Raw genomic sequence first — 23,152 nt, forward strand, 5'->3', positions numbered from 1 at the left:
CACAGGTGTATTTCATAGCTATTGTGTTTCTACATTCACAAACTTAAAAATCTTACAGAAGAATTCCTTTATACACTAGCATCAGTTCAGAAGATAAGATTTTGATAACTTATGACATAGCCAGAAAACTTTTATTTTTATTTCAGGCTACTGAAATATTTCAGAAAGTCCTTTCCCTCTGCTCCTAACTGGTAAATCTTATTAATTCTTTAAGACTCAGCTGAAATGTCACCTGGTCTCTAATGCCTTGGTGACCTACACCTTTTAATGACAAAGCAATCACTTTACCATCTCCATTCCTAAAAAGACTGCACATGTACCTACCTCTAATATAACTGATCATACGTACTATTATTATTAATTACCTATCAGTCTCCAAAAGTATGTTACTCACAGTCCTTTTATAAAATGTGTATTCTATATGGGGTGATTTATGTGTTCATGTATCTATATAGCAGCTTTCCCTAAGTATGATTTTTGGACTGTCTACAACAGCATAACATGGAATTGTTGATAAGATAAATGCAAATTCCTAGACCTTATCTTAACTTTAATAAATCAGAATCTTAAGAGTGAGGTGGCAAAATCCACACTACAACAGGTTTCCCAGGTGGTTATACTCACGCTAACATTCGAGAACCTCTGCACTAGACTATGCTCTTGGAATACAGGGACAGGGGCTGATTTTTGTGTCACCAGTGTCTGGCAGTGCCTGGCCTACAGTAAGTGCTCCTACAAATGTTTTTTATAATAAGTTACTGATTTCAACTGATCACTCCAAATTGATACTTAAAGGCATTTGGCTACTTATTTATAAAGATTTGTCTTAGTAACAGATTTCTCATAGCACCCATGTGAATTTGTTTTCAGCAATATATGGTAACTTAAAACAGTTCCTTTGATCACCTGAGAAGGGAGCTACCAGTAGTTTTGAAGCTGCTTGAGACTTTGATGTGAGAATAGGTATCTAATCATAGAGCCAAAAAACATTTACCATAAACGGATGTTTTTTCTACTAAAAAAAAAAAAAAATTTAAATCTGACAGATTCTCAACAGAAATGCATATGAAAGGGATCTAAGCTAGCCAAGGAGTTTGAATCATAGGATTTAGGGCAAGGGAGACATAAATTTTGCATATTTGGATAAATCATATGTAATTAAATCTCTGGCTTGAAGATGGCCCTCAGACGAAGGCAAATAACCCCTCTGTCAAGTGTTCCTCCTAAACCTGTGTCCTCCCAGAGATCAGGGAACATGACTTATGCATCCCTTTTCCCTCAGGGCCCAGCATCAGGCAAATATACTCAACACATGTCTGTTGAATTGCCTTAATTCACTAGTCATCTACAGCAACTTCACATGAAATTCAGCATAAAGCAAATTTACTGCAGCAGGTATTACTGGATAATAATAATGAACTAATATAACTACTGACTTTAATGATGTCAAAATTCTCTGCATACACTCTCTAGGAAAATATCACAATGAGATTCAACATGTCAAAAGAGTTATCCTGTAGATAATCTTAAGATTATTTTGGTTAGAGAATGGAGTTAATGAATTTAAATCAAGATTCCAGGCTTAACACATTCAGAACTAGGTGTAGAACAGAGGTGTCTCAACCACGGCTACAAGCAGCAATCTTAACCTAAACCATGGCTATGTCTGGGGCGCCTGGGTGGCTCAGTTGTTAAGCGTCTGCCTTTGGCTCAGCTCATGATCCCAGGATCCTGGGATCGAGTCCCACATCGGGCTCCCTGCTCGGTGGGAAGCCTACTTCTCCCTCTCCCACTCCCCCTGCTTGTGTTCCTGCTCTCGCTATCTCTCTCTGTCAAATAAATAAATAAAATCTTAAAAAAAAAAACAAATGGCTATGTCTGATCATAATATGAACCAAATGGATGATATGCAAAATTTAGTAAAAATACACTGTTTGCTGAGAGTGTAATAAAACTGAGTATGTATTTTATAAGGATTGTTTAAAATATACACCATACCCTGAACTACATTACAAAAATATTATTCACTAATACATTGTTGCAACAATAACCAAGACTTAACTCATGTTGTTGAGAAGAACATGACTAGTCTTGCTTTTTTGATTTTGGAAGAAAAATGTAAGGCAGCCAGTTAAAATGAATAAGTTCACATTATGAAACTGCAAAAATTTTCAGGTACCTAGTAAACTGCTCAGAGACAAACTAAAAAACACAGTGAGTCACAGTATGGCACTGTGGCCTTCCAGCTGATCTTACCCATCTTTTGTTGTGTTCTACTCGTTGACGGGTTCTGGGCACTCTGCAGAACACCCAAGGCGACTGCATTATCAGGATATGCACTTATGCTACGGTCTGGGATCCACTCTCTGTCTCCTGAAATGGAAAAATGGTAAACTAATTTAAATTGTTAAAGGAGAGAAATCCATGTTATTGCTTTATTTATTGTCTTACTGGATAATACCTAGCTAAATAAGAAACATTGATAACACATTGGGTAGGGTATGTGCTATGGTGAGCGCTGTGAATTGTGCAAGACTGTTGAATCACAGATCTGTATTTCTGAAACAAATAATGCAAGATATGTTAAGAAAAAAGAAAAAGAAGAAGATAGCAGGAGGGGAAGAATGAAGGGGAGTAAGTCGGAGGGGGAGACGAACCATGAGAGACAATGGACTCTGAAAAACAAACTGAGGGTTCTAGAGGGGAGGGGGGTGGGGGGATGGGTTAGCCTGGTGATGGGTATTAAGGGGGGCACATTCCGCGTGGAGCCCTGGGTGTTATGCACAAACAATGAATCATGGAACACTACATCAAGAACTAATGATGTAATGTATGGTGATTAACATAACAATAAAAAAATTTTTAAAAAGGGGTAAAAAAAGAAACATTGATAACAGTAAGGTATATATTATAAAAGAAATCTCATAATTATACAATAAAAACCATAAAATTTGCATAGCATAATAAAAAGAAATAAACCCTAAATTGCAAAGATATTACACACACACACATTTGAATAAAAACACTTTTTCAAGAATATAACAATATAACATAAAGTATAATAGTTTGTACATGAATAAACACATCTGAATACATGGGAAACCTAAGAATATAGGTGACACCATGACCTATAACTTTAGAAGGAAATTCCTGCTATGTCTCAAAAATCTCACAGATCCTGAGATTTTGAGATTTGCTTTTAAGATGGTATTTAAGAATCATCATACAATACTTAGCAGCTAATGAACTGATTCAAAGAATTTCTATTTCACAATTTAGTAAAGGCTACGTTTCTAAATTCTAAAAATAATCTCTCCTCAGTCTCATTTTACTTATGTTCTCTCACATTCTGAGAGTAGCCTCAAAATTAAATATGTGGCAACTCACACAGGGTTAATAATTTCAGCTGGAGAAGAAGAAAATGACTTTCTTCATTGAACAGAATTGCCCAGTATTTCCTAAAATGAGGATGAGCTGTTTAAAAAAAAGTGTCAGAAAATAATTCGGTTGGTCCACAGTCTGTCTGATTTCATGTCTGAATTTACCTGCAATTGTAATCCTAGTACTGGAATAGCTGCATTCTAAGCTATGAGAAGAAAGGAAGTTGAGCCTTTCATTTTTATCAAAAACAAAGAATCTTTCAAGTCCTTGATATTGTTCAGTTATAGGCTTACTTCTGAGGGCTATTTCTTGTAACAACTAGGAAACAAAACAGTTAACAAAATTAAGTTTATTTTATCTCATCAACACAAAGCAGCACATTCATTCATTGAGCACCTACTATATTCTTGGCACAGATTCTGCCCTCATCAGATTTAGGTTCTAGTAGTGAAGACATAGACAATACCACAACAGTTATATATAGTAAGTTCTGAAAAATATATAAACCACAATTAGGATAATTATCCAAAAGTTGCCATCGATCCAAGGAGGACAGAAGTTCACAAAAGTTCTCCTTTCTCCCTTCTTTTATTTTCCTCCCTTAGTGTCTTTGCACATAAATTACTCTGGAAAACAGAATCTCCCTCATACGTTGTGCTTTTGAATTAGTATCTTCGTCTATACATAAACTAACTTCAAAGATGAAAGTAGAACACCAAGGGAAATAAATCTGGTCATAGACAGAATCCAAGTAAAAATACTCATCATGAAGCAAACATCCATATAGTAAACTGAGGCAAGAGCGAGCTAAGTAATTTGAGAAGTTCATACAATTAGAAACCAGCAGACCTAGGTCTGGCTGATGTGAAGCCTAGGCTTATTTTCCCACCCTATGAATTCATTTTGTGATATGCTTTCATCCCAGGGAAGAATATTAATGGGATTAAAACATACATGAGTCTAGTAAGAAACAGATTAGAGATTCAGACGTGAGAGCTCTAGATGGGCTTAAAATATAATCGGAGTGCTCTCAGTATTTAACAGTTCCCTAATGGATCTAATTAATGCCCAAATGCAGTCTGTTTCAGGGTAGTAAACAATACAAAAAATTATAACTCAATTCAAATTTATAAGACATATAAATGATAAAATATTACAAAACAAAGCTAGTGACTGATAAAGCACCTCCTTCAAAGACAAGTCCAAGTTGGCTCTACTCATGGCATCTTCCCTGGCTGCCCCAGACACTGATTATCAATTTACAGCACCCCTTCAGCTCTACTGCGGCTCTTATTTGTATTAGACAACTGCAAATCTGGAACGTTTTCTAAAAGCATCAGTTGAGAGATAAGAACAAAGAAAGTGCGTTGGTTTGTTTCTCAAACTCACAAAGTTAACTACTGGTGGTGTCGAACCAGAACCAAGAGCCCCTAACTAGTCCATGTTCTTCCTGGCACCCAACCCTACCCCACTGCTGATGCTCTACAACTTGGTACTGAATTCCATAGTTTCCACCTTTATGAAGGACTCAGTTTCTGAAAACTGAAGTGCAGAATGAACTATTGTGCACTCAAGTGCAAGTCAAGTAATTCTACTGCTAAAAATTTCCCCTACTGCTCACTCTTAAATTTTCTACTGTAGCAACATAGATTTTTAAGTAGTCTCTGCTCAAAGAATGGCTTCTACTAGAGCAGGACGAGAATAAACACAGTTCATGTCTAGTCATCACGGATGAAAACAAAGTAGATTCTACAGCTATACATAAAACACCATTCTCTATGACATAATCATTTACCACTTTTTTTTACGATAGTAGTATAAGTAATCAGAATATGGTTAGTAGCTTTGTAATATTTCAAATTCTAATTATGCAATACTTTAAATATGCAGATATGTATTATATATAACATGACTTGATCACACAATTTAATATCAATAATTTAAAATATCTGTTTCATGGGCACCTGGGTGGCTCAGTCAGTTGAATGTCTGACTCTTGGTTTCAGCTCAGGTCATGATCTCGCAGTAGTGGGATTGAGCCCCGTGTCAGGCTCCACACTCAGCATGGAGTCTTCTTCAGATTCTCTCTCTGCCCCTCCCCTACCCTCTTAAATAAATACATACATACATAAATAAAATCTTTAAAAAATATATTTGCTTCAGATATCCATACCAAAAAAATTAGTCTTTAGAGCTAATTGTATTATTGCACTGAAGTAGACATACTTAATTCCAATGCATGTTTTTGACTGTTACATCTGAATGAATCCATAAAAAGTTATAATTGTCTTAAATGTTTCCAAAAATACTGACTTATCGCTATATGTCCTTTTACATTTAAATTTTAATGCCATATTTTTTAAATGTATCCATATCAACAAAAATAGTCCTATGTCATTCATTTTAACTGCTCGATTGCTTTCCATTATACAAATCACCATAGATTACATATCTGCGAGCTTTGGCCAAATGCCTTTATTAGGTTACAGCAGAGAATGTCTCCCCCTAGGGCACAGAACAGGCAGGCTTGCACCCAATATAAAAGAATTGGGGTCCTTCTGCTCAGGATTCCTCTCTCATAACACAGGACACTGCATGAGTAGATTGTCACCTAGCCCTCTTCATGAGGCCACGTGGAAATTGGAAAATTAGAGTTCTGCTTGCAGAAATTCAGTCTGATTGTTTTCTTCACTGGGGGAGGAAGAAGAAAAGCTCATCTGCAATGAGGCTTTGTTTTTGAGATCTATTATCAGCTACATTGTGAGAACATCTTCTACAAGGGATTGGATTTCTTTTGGCAGACACATTAAGGTATCAATAGACATGGATTAAAATTAATGTGAATTTGTTTGCTTGGAGCTTCTGAGCAAGAAATGTATATTTATTTATACCATAACCCTATGTTAAATGAAAGCCCAAGATACCCATTTTTCACGTAAGATATTTTATTGACCTGTCCCAGATCCTCTGCAGAAATCAGTTTCTCTTCATCTTGTTGCATCTGTGAGTATGTCTCCCAGGGTATCCCTTCAGTGACTGAGAACACTTCTAGGGATCAAAAGTTTTTGCAAAGGTCTCAGTTCCAATTTTGCACTTTAGAAAGGAAGAAGACCCATCACAAAGTGGGCCCCAAAATCCAATCCCCCAAGCAGAAGTGGCAGGAGCTCAACAGTCATTCTTCTATGTTTTTGGTCCCACCTTCACTTCAGGCACCATGGAGACTCATTTCAAATGACTTTGAAGGGTTGTTAAAAATTTGACTTGCCTGATTTCCAAAAAAACGTATTAGGTAATCACGATTACCTAAGATTTTTAATATATAGAACAGAGATTCAAATATAGTTTCAAAACTTGGCATTAATGCAACAATGAGCTACTTTACTTTTTCCTCTAAGATGAAATGAAAACTCTACCCCTATTTCTTTATTAGCCATGTTTCTGAAGGAACTACTAAAACCTTATACTTACATTAAGCCACAAAAACCGGTTCTATCTACATATCTGCATTTATTTCATTTTAACCAGTGACTATACAGTAAAAAGCTAAAGATTATATTAAATTATTCATAATAATAAATTTCATTTAGAAAAGTAACAGCTCTCTTTCTATCGTACATGAAAAGTGTTATTTGTCACCTAAAGCCGTTTGTTATAATGGCATTTACCATATTTGAATTTGTCCTGTAGGTCATTAACATTCTTTCCTGTGAGAGTCATTCTTCAACTATCTCATGATAATATAAGGAAGCACATTCTAACTTCAATAGGTAGTAATATTTAAGAATATATGGTGTCAATATAAAATTTCTTATGATGCTTCATATAGAATTTTTAATATAATAAACATAATAGAGATTTACCAGTGGTGACTCTGTAGTTTTAGAATCTTCAAAGTTTGGCCTCTCATGCCGATTGTTAAATTCCAAGGATTCTTTGGTGTCCTGAGACAATTGCTCCTTAATGGAAGGTTTTTTTAAATCTATACTTGGCAAAGAATCCTTGCTCTCAAGTGATACGCAGGAATCACCAGACTTTTGATTACTTTCCATATCTATCTTTTTCTCCTTGAAATTTCTTTCAGAAAAGCTGCTTTCCCCTAATTTCTCAATGGCAGGAGAATAAACATCAGGATCCACAATGATGTCAAATTCTGCATTTGAAGTTCCTGCTGTTGAAAACAATTATTTATGAAAGTTAAATAAACTGATTAAACTGTTAATAAACCAAAACTTCTGTCATATAAACCTTTACCAATAAGCACTATTTTATCAACATTTCTTTACTGAGATCTCAATGTTAAAATACTTTTACTCTGCTTATGTTTATAAATGATAATCATAATTTACTGATGTATTCAAACCTTAATGGACCAGACTCATGGAAGGAGGAAAGATTTTATTTTGTAATAAAATCAAAATTGATGTGTATTTTTATTTCAGCCTGTGGTTCAATTCCCACTTTCCTACATCCTCTCCCACTCAAGTTTTACAACGGCAATTTATGAAAAATATTGCAGAGAGAACCGTATTTCCACATTTCTCTTCTTTTCCTTAGCATGCCTAGTGATGAGGTGAGGGCAAGGGGAAATCTGCAGATGAAAGAGCAGGACCAGTTAGGGGCACAGAAAATGTTTCAGCTGGGACACCTGCCTCTGGAAAGCTACAAAATGAGCAAGATTATATTAGTCACCTCCTCATTATGTTTGCTTTAAATAAATGAGTTGCTTTAGATCATTGGTTTTCAACCTGGGTGCACAATGGAATTATCTGCAGGTACTCTTTAAAATTGGCAGTGTATGAGCCTGACCCCAAACCAATTAAATCAGCTACTGGGAGTGGTATTCAAGCACTGTTTTTTTCCACCTCTCGCCACCAAGTTCTCCAGGTGATTATAATGTGCAGCCAAGGCTGTGAAACATTGGTCTAAATTTTAGGAAGAATAAAAGTTCTTTAACTATTTTTGCACCATACCGCATTCATTTTAAATGAAAATATGTGTATCATTATCCAGATTGAATATCACTTCATCTGATTATCCCTATGCTCTTTCCAATATAAATATCTTATCTCTATAAATAGATGGTGTAAAATAGTAAAGGCTATGACTAAAATACTCTCCAGTGATGTAAATTCTTGCCTTGCTGCCCAAAGGACTTACTCATTGCAATCAAATGTTTGTATAGCTTGGCAATTACACATAGTATTTAGAACCTCCATTTCCAGCAACTATCACCTCTTAAATCACACAAGTACTATGAGAAATACAGTAACTTGTATATCAGAGAAATACTTTTACAAGCAAAACTTTATAAAAGCTATTCAATTTAAGGAAACTTCCATAATAATGCTGTATTTTCCTCCTAAACCTGAGTAGAAATTAGTTGATTTTTTGGTACAAAGAGATGCTATTCCCTATATGTAAATGTCTACAACTAACCTCTGCAATATTTTTGCAAGATTGCAAAACTCCATTATTAGGATCAATTGCTGCTGAAGAGGTGACAAAGGAGCCTTTTAACACTCTTTAAAAATGTGATGCAGAAAGTATAGATATGATTTAGTTTAGTCTGTTCATTGGAAGTCTCATTAAGTCATAAAAATCAGATGTCTTGGTTCAACATTTGAAAATTGATTAATCTAATCTGTCACATCAACAGGCTAAAGAAGAAAATCACAAGATCATATCAATAGATGCAAGCCAGAAATAAAAGGGAACTTCCTCAACTTGATAAAGACTATCTATAAAAAGCCCTAGAGTTAACATCATACTTAAAAATGATAAACTAGATGCTTTAACCCTAAGATCAGGAATAAGTCAAGGATGTCCCCTCTTACAACTCCTTTCCAACATCGTACTACAAGTCCTAGCTAATGCAATAAAACAAGAAAAGGAAATAAGTATACAGATTGGGAAGGAAGAAATAAATCTAATTTTGTTCACAGATGACGTGATTGTTTATGTACAAAATCTGAAAGAATCAACCAAAAAACTCCTGGAACTAATAAGTAATTATTTCAAGGTTGCAGGATATGAAGTCAAGATATAAAAGTCAATCACTTTCCTATATAACAACATGAATAAGTAGAATTTGAAATCAATAACACAATGCCATTAGCATGCAAAAAAATGAAATACTTAAGAATGAACGTAACAAAATATGTATAAGATCTATTATGAGGAAAACTAGAAATCTCTGATGAAAGAAATCAAAGAACTAAGTAAGTGGAGAGATAGTCCATGTTCACAGATATGAAGACTCAATATTGCCAAAATGTCACTTCTTCCCAACTTGATCTATAGATTCAATGCAATCCCAATTAAAATCCCAGCAAGTTATTTTGTGGATATTGATAAACTGATTCTAAAGTATATATGGAGAGGCAAAAGACCCAGAAAAGCCAACACAATATGGAAGAAGAACAATGTCACAGGACTGACACTAGACAACTTCAAGAATTACTAAACAATTATAGTAACCAAGACAATGTGGTAATAGTAAAAGTACAGAAAAATAGATCATTGGAACATAACAGAGACTCTATAGATAGTTCCACATAAATATAGTCAGCTGATCTTTGTCAAACAGCAAAGACAAAATGATGGAGAAAAGACAGTCTTTCAACAAATGGTACCTAGAGCTGGACATCCACATGTCCCAGATTAATCTGGACACAGACCCTCCACCCTTCAAAAAAATTAACTCAAAAGAATGATAGACCTAAATGTGAAATGCAAAACTATAAAACCCTTAGAACATAAAAATCTAGATGATCTTGGGTATGGTGATGACATTTTAAGACACACACCAAGGGCAAGATCCATGAAATAAATAATTGATAAGCTGAATGTCATTAAAATTAAAAATCTGTTCTGTAAAAGACACTGTCAAGAGAATGAGAAGACAAGCCATAGACTTAGGGAAAATATTTGCAAAACACATATCTGATAAAGTACTGTTATCCAAAATATTAAAAGTTCTAAAACCTCAACAGTAAGAAAATGGAGAGCTCAATTAAAAAATGGGTCAACACACTTCATCAAAGAAGGTATAGATGGCAAATAAGCATATGAAAAAGTGTTCAACATCATATGTTATTAGGGACTTGCAAGTTAAAACAACAATGAAATCCACTCAACAATTTTTGGAATAACAAAAATCCGAGAAACACTGACAATACCAAATGCTGGCAAGGATGTGGTGGAACCGGAAGTCTCATTCATTGCTGGTGGGAATGCAAAATGGTACAGCTACTTTGGAAGACAGTTTGGTGATTTCTTACAAAACTAAACATATTATAACCATGTGCTCCAACAATTGCAATCCTTGGTATTTACCCAAATGAGTTGAAAAGTTATGTTCAAGTATACATGGATGTTTATAGCAGCTTTATTCATAATTGCCAAAACTCAGAATCAACCAAGTTGTCCTTTAATAAGTGAATGTATAAATAAATTGTGATACATCCAGACAATAAAATATTATTCAGTACTAAAAAAAAAAAAAAGGAGCTATCAAGCCATGAAAAGACATGGAGTCACCTTTAAGTGCATATTAGGTGAAAAAAGCCAATATGAAAAGATTCCATACTGTATCATTCCAGCTACATGACATTCTGGAAAAGGCTAAACTATTAAGTAAAAAGATCAGTGGTTGCCAGGAGTTCAGAGGGAGGGAGGTAACATAAAAAGGCAGGGCACAGAGTATTTTTAGGGCACTATAATGATTTTTTATGATACTATAATGGTGGATACATGTCATTATAAATTTGTCCAAACCCACAGAATGTACAATACCAAGTGTGAACCCTAATGTGAACTATGGACTTTGGGTGATAACAGTGTATCAACGTTATGTTTGATTGTAACAAATGTACTACTCTGGTTTGGGATGCTGATAGTGGGAGGAACTATGAGTTTGTGAAGGGAGAATGTATATGGGAACAATCTGTATTCCCTGCCCAGTTTTGCTGTGAACCTAAAACTGCTCTAAAAAATAAAGTCTATTTACATAAATCAAGTATCTTTAAAGTAACACTTAATGGGTATTTATTTATATTCAGCATTTTCCTAACGGCAAATGGAACACCATGCTCCAGGTAGGTAAGAAAATATCTTTTGGGAGCCCTGTAAAGTCCTAAAATCCTTGTGGATATAGTTCATAATTGGTCATAATAATTTAGAGCCTTATTAGTTTAAGATGTCAAGGCCAGCAGGATTACCACAAATCATGGTTCTCTACCATCTACTACCCGATCAGAAGGTAATCATCAGTTTTATAACTAGTTATTTTAAATAACGCTCTCAAGTATCTCTCATATCCTTCGTATAAGATATATTTATTAGTTTTTCTGAAAATCCTAAATAGATTAAAAATAATATTTGAAAGGCAGATTAGAAACAATCTAGTTCCTATGTTTTAGTTTAGGAAAATGCGATCTAAGAAAGCAAGTGACATGTTCAAGGTCACAATGATTTAAGGCAGAAATGGAAATGAAATTTGACTCCCAGACCAAGATAACTTATTGTGACTGTCTTTAAATGGTGCTCTTACCACCTGGAAATTGAAACCAGACATTTGCACACAGCATTCTAATCTATAAATTCTAAGAAAACTACTAGTAATAACAATGTAGATATAAACACACAATGATTTGTTTTGGTTTGGTTTTATCACTTATGTGAAACTTTACATTAAATTTGAATATTTTGGGAGAAGATTTAATGCAAGGGAGGGCCACAGGGTGCCAATTAGATTTTCTTCACTAAAAGCCCACCCATGTAACCTTTTAAATGCTAGCTCAGTCCATAATAACTTTTAGAGAGACCAACAAACATTGGCTCCTTTTCTTCTGAATACAAACACTGTTGCCCATTGACTGAAAAGGGTATTTGCTAGAAAATTATATATTTTCAACCAAGTTTTTCTAAGTACTAAATTTTCTGGGTTTAAAGTGAATAGCTTAATAGGTAAAGCTTTTACATACTGCAATACCTACTGGTTTTATTAACTTACCAATATTCATTGTTAATGATATTAATCCACAAGAAAAAAAAAGTTACCTTTTGAGTTATTTTTACAGTAAGAAGAGCTGGTGTTCAGATGAAGATGTGAGAGGTCTGTTTTTCCCTTGGTGAAAACATGATGTTGATGGATGTCAGTTTCATATAGAAATGTATTCTGATAATCATGAAATGTGTAACTTCCATGTTTCGGGATAAGCAAAAGAGAAGAGTTGAAAGAAATGATTTTGAGTTGAAAGAAAGTAGAAAGTCCCATTTTATTAAAACAAATAACAGTAAACCCTTTAGGGAATAGGGTTATTCATATTAAGTCAATATTTTTTTAACCTTACTGTGGGCACATTCTAAACCACAAGTAACTAAATAGTATTGTGAATTTTAAAGAAAGAGGCAACTGGGTCAAATCTGATTTAACTGAACAAAGTCAATTGAAAACTTCTTTTAAAAAAATATTCTGAAATAAGTTTGGTTCTTTATATTCTTTCTTCCAAAAATGGAAAGTTACCTTTAAATCTCATTGAAGTCTGATAAAATCAGGGTTTTATTACTTAAATAAACTTTTTATTTGTTTATCAATGAACTATCAGAGTCAAAAAGCCATATGTGATATTTATTTTCAATTTTTAATGATGGTTACTATATACTAGCATATGTACAATTTAAATAACATTTTCTATGAATTGAATAATACCCAATATTTATGTAAGCTTTACATAGCACCACCATAAAAACTGGATTATGCTCCTGCGTCACTTATGATTCTTTATAGTTCTTCTTAGAAAAGAAGAAACTCAGGGTGACTGGGTGGCTCAGTCCGTTAAGCATCTGCCTTCTGCTTGGGTCATGATCCCAGGGTCCTGGGATAGAGTCCCGCATCTGACTCCTTGCTCAGAGGGGAGCCTGCTTCTCCCTCTGCCTGCTGCTCCCCCTGCTTGTGTTCTCTCTTTCTCTCTCTCTCTCTGACAAATAGATAAAATCTTTAAAAAAAAAAAAAGAGAGAGAGAAAAGAAGAAACTCTACAGGCACCTCCAAACCCAAGATGCAAAACCAGTGCCAAACCATGATCAGTAACTTTCTCTGCCTTCTGTAACACCCTACATGGAGGTCAAAGCAGGACTTGTGATAAGATATATAAAAGAATCAAATTAGAGAGCAGATATGTCATTCATTTCCTTAGGAATACAGTAGTCCTTACAAATCTCTTATCTACTGACTAAAAGGTTATCTCCTGCCAAAAGCACATTTACTGCTAGGTATCTGGGTCTATGTGTCCAAACATGGGGCTTTTCAGGTCCAAGGGCATCCCTTAGGCCCACTGCTATTCCAAACTACTGATAGGACCTAAGTTGATCTAAACATATAAACAAAAAATTGGTGTAGGGGCTACCTAATAGGAACTTCACTCTGCTCTTTACCCAATTCAATACTGTGTAGTCAAAATACATGAAACCCTAGTTAAAGTTTCAACAGCAAAGCAGACCTGGAGTCCTCTTATCATTGTTAACAGATACAGCTAGATACTATTTTTCACTTGGAAATGACAAAATTCTAAGAAAAGTTACAAAGTGAACCATAATACTTCACTTATTTATCACACAGTAAAATCTACCTAGTAAGTTATCTATAGTTTGGGAGTTCTTTTTGTCTCTCAAACTAATCATTAATACATCTGTTTTTATTTAGGGTTGATAGCAAACTAAAATATGAAAAATCCAAAGAGTATCTTTGGAGAAAAGAAGAAAGCTCATATGACATATGTCATCCTTGGTAAGCCATTTCAAATAATAATGTTAAAATCAGAAGTAACTATTAAGTAATCCAGTTATTAGGTAAAAATATAAACATATCATTATAGCCACTCTTCTAATTATTGAATGTTGGCAAATATTAGCAATACTGTACACAAATTTAAACATGGCTTTAGTAAAATATATTCTAACACTGAAGTCACATGTTTTTTACACCATGAATTTCTCATTTAAAGAGATAGATGATTTTGGGGGGTAGGTTTTTAATAAGCATCAAAAGTGAATTAGAAACAGCTTACCTTCGTTGACTGTCTGCATCTGCTAACTCAACTTTGTAGGGAACTATGTCTCCTGGTTCTTCAAATTCCTCTTCATAAGTCTTATTAAATGCATGTAGTATAATATTAGTATGTCCAATAAATGTATTGTACATTAACCAACTAGCTTGTATGCAATATTTAGAGAATTTTCTTCCTACAAACAATGTCATTAGCTTTCTGGCTGTGTGCCGTAGAACATTAGTTCTAGAAGATCTAAACAAATTCAACAACTATTTGTTGAGGGCATTTGCTATGTCAGCCATTTTATCACTTCTATCACACCTAGAAATAACACTAACAGCTGTTTTATTTATGTAACTACTGAGTGCCAAGTAGGCTAGTGACTGAAATGTTTTTAGTTCTCTGGACAGTATGTTATAAGCTTACTCTGTGCATCAACAAAATAATGACAAGCACACACACACACATATGTAAGCACGTGTGCTTATTTGTTCAATATCTTAAGCTTATCCAGAGGAGAATTAAAATGTTTCTAGGCACACACACACAGAGCAGAAGCTATTACCTAAAGAAGAAAGTAGTATTTAAAGGGATACTTCTTCCATTCTAGTCTTTTTCTGTGACAACCACAGGGACAGAAATATTGAGGACAAGTAGTACATTCAGGTACTAGATGACTAGAAAGTCAGAAATGTGCTGAGTTTGTCAAAACTTAAACCTTCAGCATAAGCTCTACTCCTGATTGGCTCAAGCTCCAGTTGATTCTACTTTGCGTCTTCTAGAGGTTTGTATTCAAGTTATTATTATCCTACATTCCTTAAATCCTAGTACTATTTTTCCTTTAAATAGAAAATAATATTAGATGACATTCAAGAAACTACATGTATACAAATTATATTAAATAGATAACATATTAGGAGACTAATTTCTGTTTAAAAAGACTGATAACATAAAGACCTAAATAAAACAAACACTAACCTACATTTCTACAAGTTAAAAGTAGTACATTTCCCACACTACATGCTTCCAAAAATGGCACAATATCAGTACAGCTCACAAATTTACTGCCTACATTAAAAATAATACTGTTTTATTCCTTTCAACATATTTAATTCAAACTCTTATAAATTTCCTTCCCAACAAATTTGAATTATGAAAAAAGTCTTGTTGAAAACAATATGTAGTTGTAATTATATGTTATGAATTTCTCATTTGTTAAGTAATAGAGTAGTCATTATGCACTTACATCATCCAGTTCAACTATTTTTAGAGATGGCTCAGGTCTCTCTATGTTTAATTCTTCTACTGGCAGAAAAAGCTCTGGGTGTTGTGCTTCGGTCTCCTCAACTAGGAAATTAGATTAGCAAATAATATCAAAGAATATACCTAATATCACCTGATAATTCTCTATCTTCAAATAACATGGTCAACAATAAAAGAATAATGTTCTCTTGTGCTTCCACACTAATATGTAAATGCTACCAATTCCCCCACCTCAAGTTAAGACACAGATTTTCTTAACATTCAATGTTTAAACAAATGATTTAATTTAAGGAAAAGTAAATCTATGGAATGGGAAGAGGAGTGTGCTTGATTCTGATCTAGAGACAAAGGGTACATAGTCTAGTTGAGGATAATATAGTAAAAAAAAAAAAAAAAAGCAGATGCTGACTAATGCTTAGTGTGTAAAATTTGAAATAATAAATTAGAAAATGTCAAGTCTGAACTAACCATCACTATCTTCATCACTTTCAATCTGGAAACACTGTGCCTCACTAGCAGTTTTACATTGAGGTATGAATGTATCCGGTAGCATGTTTCGAAGTTGCTCCTGTGGAGTTCTACAAAACAAGAAAGAAGCAATTAAAAGACTAAAATATATTATCTGAAATTTTCCCATACAAGATCTTGATTTATTTCACAAATGAGTGAGTATACAAAATTAATGACAAAACCAAAACTATGCCTCTCATTCACAGAAGAAAGGTATGATTGTATAACAGAATCTTAATCTACTAAAATAATTCTGTAAATCAAATTAACATCACACAAGATTTTACTTTTTCTTAAGACTCTATTTATTTTTTTGAGAGAGAGAGGGCGAGAGAGCACAAGCAGCCAAAGGAGCATAGGGAGAGGGAGAAGCAAACTCCCTGCTGAGCAGGCAGCGGGATGCAGGACTCCATCCCAGGACCCTGGGATCAGGACCTGAGCCAAAGGCAGGCACTTAACCAACTGAGCCACCCAGGCATCCCCACACAGGATTTTTCAATTGTATGTCCTACTATTTTTCGTTTAGGATGAAAATCAAAATAGAAGTCAGCGTTCTTGCAGAAGCTGCATGGAGTCCATGAAACACGCTACACTATTTAAAAAGCTAATTTATGGGGGCCCCTGGGTGGCTCAGATGATTAAGTGGCCGACTCTTGGTTTCAGCTCAGGTCATGATCTCAGGGTCCTGGGATCGAGCCCTGCATCAGGCTCCACGCTTAGCAGGGAATCTGCTTGAGGATTCTCTTTTTTCCCTCTCCCTTTGCCCCTCCCTCCACTCATGCGTTCTCTCTCTCTCTCTCTCTCTCACTTGCTCTCTCTCTTTCTCTCTCAAATAAATCTTTTAAAAAAAGTACTAATTTGATAGGTACTAAGGGAACCAAAAGACATTGTTCTAAACTTTCACCAAGCCAGTAGGGTGATAAAATCTGCTCCCACAATATGAATGTAGCGTGTTCTGGCTGTCACATTTATCACCCAATTAACGAGGTTTGTATGGCCCATCTTGTATAGAAGGCAACAAAACACAGGAATTCTCAGAAGTCAAGATTATGCATCTGGTTCCACAGGATATTCCCAAATTATTGGGAAGGTGGCACTTTTCAATCAAGAATATAAGTAGCTACAGCCCTTCCAGACCATGCCAGCTCATGGAGTCCTCATGTAAAAGTCAGGCCTTCTTAATGATAATAGTATGTAGCATTGATACAAAGCTTAAAATGTACCAGGCTCTATTCTAACTAATCTGGGGTATTAAATATTAATAGGTAAGTTAAATAGGCACCAGTATTATCTTAATTTTACAGATGAGAAAACAGGCACAAAGAAGTAAATCAACATGTTCAAAGTTATTCAGGTAGTAAATGCAGAAAAGGAATTTGAACCTAAGGAGTCCACCTCACCAAGTCAATGTTCTTTTTTTTTTTTTTTTAAGATTTTATTTATTCATTCATGAGAGACAGAGGGAGAGAGAGGGAGAAGCAGAGGGAGAAGCAGGCTCCCAAGGAGCAGGGAGCCCGATGCGGGACTCGATCCCAGGACCCCGGGATCATGACCCGAGCCGAAGGCAGATGCTTAACCATCTGAGCCACCCAGGCGCCCCACCAAGTCAATGTTCTTAACCATTACTCTATATGGCCTCTCTCCCAATTTGCAAAGGCAATAAAATTTGATAATCTGGCCAAGCTCAAAACAAACTGGCACCTAGCCACCAGAAAACTCTTTCCAGTTTGACACAGATTTACTGTACAAAAACTCAATCATAGATGCACATGAATGTACTATTATCCAGGACTCCCTTCTGAAGTAAAAATTTACCTAATTTAATGAGCAAAGCCTTGAAACAAAGGCTTGTAGAATATGGACAACAGAGTACTGGAACTATTGATTGTTTATTCTAAACTCAGTATTTTGCAGATAAAAAAATGTACACCAAGATATTTTACGGAATTTGCCCATGAACAAACAGCTAGTTAGTCAATGAACTAGGTCTGTATTCCAGATATTGGGACCCTGGCACCAATGCTTGCTTGAAAGTTCATGCTACATAAATCAAGGGTGAAATATCTTTTAGAATAAGATCACCTTGCCAGATTTTCCTCAAAATTTAAACAAATATTTATTGAAGACTGACTCATTGACAGGTACACACTACTGAGTTTCATACCTAAAAGACTGTTATGGGCATTACACTTTACAAGAGATATAGACAGCTTGGACAGCAGTCGCATAGGTATAACCAGTATATGAATGAACTTAAAGCCCTGTCAAATAAACCACAAAGGGATACAACTATACACCTATTAAAATGACCACCACCTCTAGAACCCTCAGTTTGATTCCCAGAGCAATTAGAGGGGAGGGGAGTGGGGAGATGGGTGGGTATTAAAGAGGGCACGTATTGCATGGGGCACCGGGTATTATATGCAAACAATGAATCACAGAACACTACGTCACAAACTAATGATGTACTGTATGGTGACTAACATAATAAAAAAATTATTAAAAAAAATAAAATAAAATGACTACCACCAAACAAACAAACAACCCTGAAAATACCATGCACTGGTGAAGATGGAGAGCAACCAGAACTCATACACTGAGGGAAAGGGCATGAACTGTGCAGGTGCTTTGCAGAAATGGTCTGACAGTTTCTCATAAATATCCACTTACCATATGATCTCGCCATCCCAGTCCCGGGTGTTTACTCAGGTAATTAAAAATTATATTCAAACAAAAACCTATTTGCAAATGTTTCTAACAGATTTAGTCATAATTGCCAAAAACTAGAAATCAGCAGGATGTTCTTCAACAGATTAATGGATAAACTGTGCATCAGGATAATGGATATTAATGGATAAACTGTGCACCACAATAAAAAAGAATGGATTTTGATTCACTGAAGAACACAGATGACTCTTCAATGCATTTTCCTAAGGAAAGGACACAAAAGGCTACATATAGAGTGGTATCATTTAAGGGATATTCAGAAAAAAGGCAAATGTGTATGGATGGCAACAGATTGATGGTTGCCATGTGTTGGGGAAGAAGGGTTGAGTAAAAAGGGGAAGAAAAAGGGGGAAAAAAAGGAGCAATGGAATTGAGCTGTTTGGTACTATGGTGAACACTTGACTCCAGGCATTTGTAAAAACCCACAGAATTGTAAACAAGTTTATGCTTGTTTCACTGTAGGTGAAAGAAACTACAAATAAGCAAAGGGAGAACATGATGCTGGTTTGGAGTCAGAGGTATGAGTACACTCATGTTTACTTTAACAGATACTCAGGTAGATAGATACAGAAATAAATTTGGCTGTGTTTATAGTGGGTAAGTATACATACATATATTTCCTAGATGTTCTCTGAGAAGACCTAGGCTCTGTGGTACCTTTGTAGCCATGAGCATACTTATAATCCAGATCTTGGTTTCTGAATACCATTTTCCAAAAAAAAGAAATCAAGATTATTTGGAAAAATTATTTCTGGGCTAGGGCATGGAAATGCATCTTGGGTGCCAGAAAAATGAAGAGATGTTACAAGCAAACCAACCAACAAACAGAAAAGGATGAGACCACATTGAAAGCAGAGAGGAGTCAACCTAAATCAGCTCTCTCGGTGGTCAAGACAAGAACCATCTGAGTCACAAATTAATAACAATAGTATGGGATATTAATCCAAAAAATAAAACACATATTCTGGAGTCTATACAAATAAACAACTAAATAAATAAATGAAAGGGGGAAGGGATATTCTTCCTTGAAGGATTCTAATTAATAAGTATAGAAGAAATGAAGGAAATAGAAAATCCCCAGCTATTCTGCTTCTGGCAAAATCCACTGATACACTAAAATTAGTAGAGTAAAGTTTAAGGAAAAACAGGATTTTGTATCATCTCAAGGTATCTCCCCTAAAATCTTTATTAGTTACTATGATGTGAATATGTCCCCTCCCAAAATTCATATGTTGAGATCCTAACACCAATGTGATGGCATTAAGAGATGGGGGTCTTTGGGAGGTGATGAGGTCATGAAGGTATAGCCCCCATGTGGGACTGATGCCCTTACAGGAGAGGTCCAAAAGAGCAATGTGAGGACACAGCAAAAATACAGCCTCCTATGAACAAGGAGGCAGGCCATCACTAGACTCTGAGTCTGCCAGTATCTTTTTTTTTTTTTTTAAGATTTTATTTTATTTATTTGTCAGAGAGAGAGAGAGAGAGAGCACAAGCAGGGGGAACGGCAGGCAGAGGGAGAAGCAGGCTTCCCACTGAGCAAGGAGCCCGATGCGGGGCTCTATCCCAGGACCCTGGGATCATGACCTGAGCCGAAGGCAGACACCTAACTGACAGCCACCCAGGTGTCCCTGAGTCTGCCAGTATCTTGATCTTGGACTTTCAACCTCCAGAACTCTGAGAAATAACTGTTTGTTGTTTGCACGGCACCCAGTTTATGTTATTCGGTTACAACATCCCAAATGGACAAAGACAGAAATTAGTACTAGAAGTCTGGTGCTGCTAAAAATGTAGAAGCAGCCTTGGAACTCACTGATGGGTAGAGGCTGAAACGTTTAAAGTTCGTACTAGAAAAGAACTATACTGTTATGAAAGAACTTTTAAAGACAATTCTGGTGAGGACTCAAAAAGAGGAGAACTGAGGAAAAGCCTCAATCTTCCTACAGAATACCTAAGTAATCCTGAACAAAGTATCAGTAGAAATATGAATGATAAGCACCATTCTGCTGAGGTAGCAAATGGAAATAAGGAACATATTATTGCATACTGGAGGAAAGGCAATTTTCATTAACAAAGTGGCAAAGAACTTGGCTGAATTGTGTCTATGTCCTGGTGTTTTATTTAAGGTAGAACTTACGAGTGATGAAATTAGTTCTGTGGCTCAGGCAATTTCTAAACAAAGTGTTGAAGGAGAGGCTTGGTTTCTCTTGATTGCTCATAGTAAAATGCAAGCAGGGAGAAATGATTTAAAGACAAAATTACTAATCAAAATATAAGCATGAGAGGACCTATTCAGGAGAGAACAAGAAGTAAATGGCCAAAGGGTCATCTGATAAGGAGATTAATCAGAATCATCTAAATAGAAGTCATGACTTTTATCAGAGACAATGGAAAAATTACCTCCAAAGGCAATTCAAAAATCATCAGGGTTATCCCTCCAATTGCAGGCACAGAAAGCTCCAGGCCACACAGCAGAGAGTACCTGCTGGGGCAATGCCTGGTGAAACTATGGGGGCAAGGAAGCCCCTATAACCCCAAACTAGAAAAGCTCATGATTCCAGCCCAAGGGAGTCACAGGATGTGAGCCCATACAGAGCCATCATAGGAATAGGACCACCACCCAAAGCCATGGGAGCAGAGCCACCCAAAGTCTTGGGAGCCCAGCCCCAGCCCAGCATAGCTGTGGGGGCATCGCCTTAGCGTGTCTGGAAGGCAGGACCCCCACTCTAGTGTGTCTGGAAGGTGGGACCTCCATCCCAGTGGGCCTTGGAGTGCAGAGCATCAATGAAAAGGATAATTCTCAAGACTTAAGGTTTTATAGAATTTGCCCTGTTGGGTTTCAGACTTGCTTAGAACCTGCTACTCCTTTCTTCTTTCCTATTTCTCTCTTTTGGAATGGAAATATTTATCTCATGCCTGTCCCACCATTATATTTTAGAAGCACATAAAATGTTTGATTTCATAGGTTCACAGAGAGCAATTTGCCTCAGAATGAATCACACATTGAATCTTATCCATATCTGATTTAGATGATATTTAGATGAGACTTTGGACTTTAGACTTGAGTTGATAGCTAGAAGAAGTGAAACTTTGGGGGCTCTTAGGATGGAATGAATATATTTTGCATGTGAGAGATTCATGAACCTTACAGGGGCCAGGGAAAAAAGTTCTGTTTGGAATGGTTCATATGTTGCAATCCTAATCCCAAAGTGATAGTATGAGGTGAGCCTTTGGAAGGTGATGGGGTCATGAGGATAGAGCCCTCATGAATGGGGTTAGCGCCCTTATAAAAGAGACTTGAGAGAGCTCCCTTGTCCCTACTACCATGTTGAGGACGCAGTAATAAGATGTCTATCTGTGAACCAAGGAGCTGGCTCTCTCCAGACGCCAAATTTGCTGGCACCTTTATCTTGGACTTCCCATCCTTAAAAATTGAAACATGAATGTTTGTGCTCATAAGCTACCTGGTCTATGGTACTCTGTGTAACAGCCCAAGACATGATTTACAAAGGGAAAAGAGTGAGTGTGCAGTGGAGAAACTCGGTGAGTACCGCATTAACCACAGGCTCAAGATTAACACCCTGGTAATAAGATATACTGACAGGATGATTCTGTGATACCACACACTGAGAAGGGCATATCCATCCTCTCTGCATTATCCTTCCTCAAAATGCACAACCTCAATCTAAGATTATTATGGAAAAAAAAAAAAGACAGATCCAAGTTGAGTATGTTCTATAAAACACCTGGCAAGTACTCTTGAAAAATGTCAGGGTCTGGAAAAACAAGGAAAGACTGAGGAAGTGTTAATGGATAAGGAGCTATGATTAAAAAAAAAAAAAAAAAAAAAAGGGACGAGTGGGTGGCTCAGATGGTTAAGCATCTGCCTTCGGCTCAGGTCATGAACTCAGGGTCCTGGGATTGAACCCCACATCGGGCTCCCTGCTTGGCTGAGAGCCTGCTTCTTCCTCTCCTTCTACTGTTGCCCCTGCTTGTACTCTCTTGCTCTCTCTGTCAAATAAATAAATAAAATCTTAAAAAAAAAGCAATGTGGGATCCTGGGTTGGATCCTGAAGTGGAATAAGGACAACAGTGGAAAAACTGGTGAAATCCAAATAAAGTCCGTAGTTTAGTTAATAATATTGTACCAATGTTAACTTCTTGGTTTTGATACATGCACTATGGTTATGTAAGATGTCGCCATTATGGAAAGCTGAATGA

The 23,152-nt window shown here is 36.1% G+C and overlaps 1 protein-coding gene across 11 annotated transcripts in view; it reads right to left on the bottom strand.

Annotated features, from left to right (window-relative positions):
- The window catches only part of ZBBX (zinc finger B-box domain containing), a 119,313-nt gene that overhangs the window by 19,711 nt on the left and 76,450 nt on the right, over positions 1-23,152 (bottom strand). For all 11 annotated transcript variants that reach the window (XM_027585049.2, XM_027585048.2, XM_027585051.2 and 8 more), the window contains 7 exons: positions 16,163-16,272; positions 15,678-15,778; positions 14,450-14,529; positions 12,442-12,581; positions 7,242-7,549; positions 3,546-3,699; positions 2,257-2,373 (listed from right to left, as the gene is read on the bottom strand). In XM_027585049.2, the coding sequence (XP_027440850.2) occupies positions 2,257-2,373; positions 3,546-3,699; positions 7,242-7,549; positions 12,442-12,581; positions 14,450-14,529; positions 15,678-15,778; positions 16,163-16,272 (1,010 nt within the window). The remainder of the gene's footprint in view (positions 1-2,256; positions 2,374-3,545; positions 3,700-7,241; positions 7,550-12,441; positions 12,582-14,449; positions 14,530-15,677; positions 15,779-16,162; positions 16,273-23,152) is intronic.

This window comes from Zalophus californianus, chromosome 1 (genome assembly GCF_009762305.2).
Source record: "Zalophus californianus isolate mZalCal1 chromosome 1, mZalCal1.pri.v2, whole genome shotgun sequence".
In the NCBI taxonomy this organism is placed as follows: Eukaryota; Metazoa; Chordata; class Mammalia; order Carnivora; family Otariidae; genus Zalophus; species Zalophus californianus.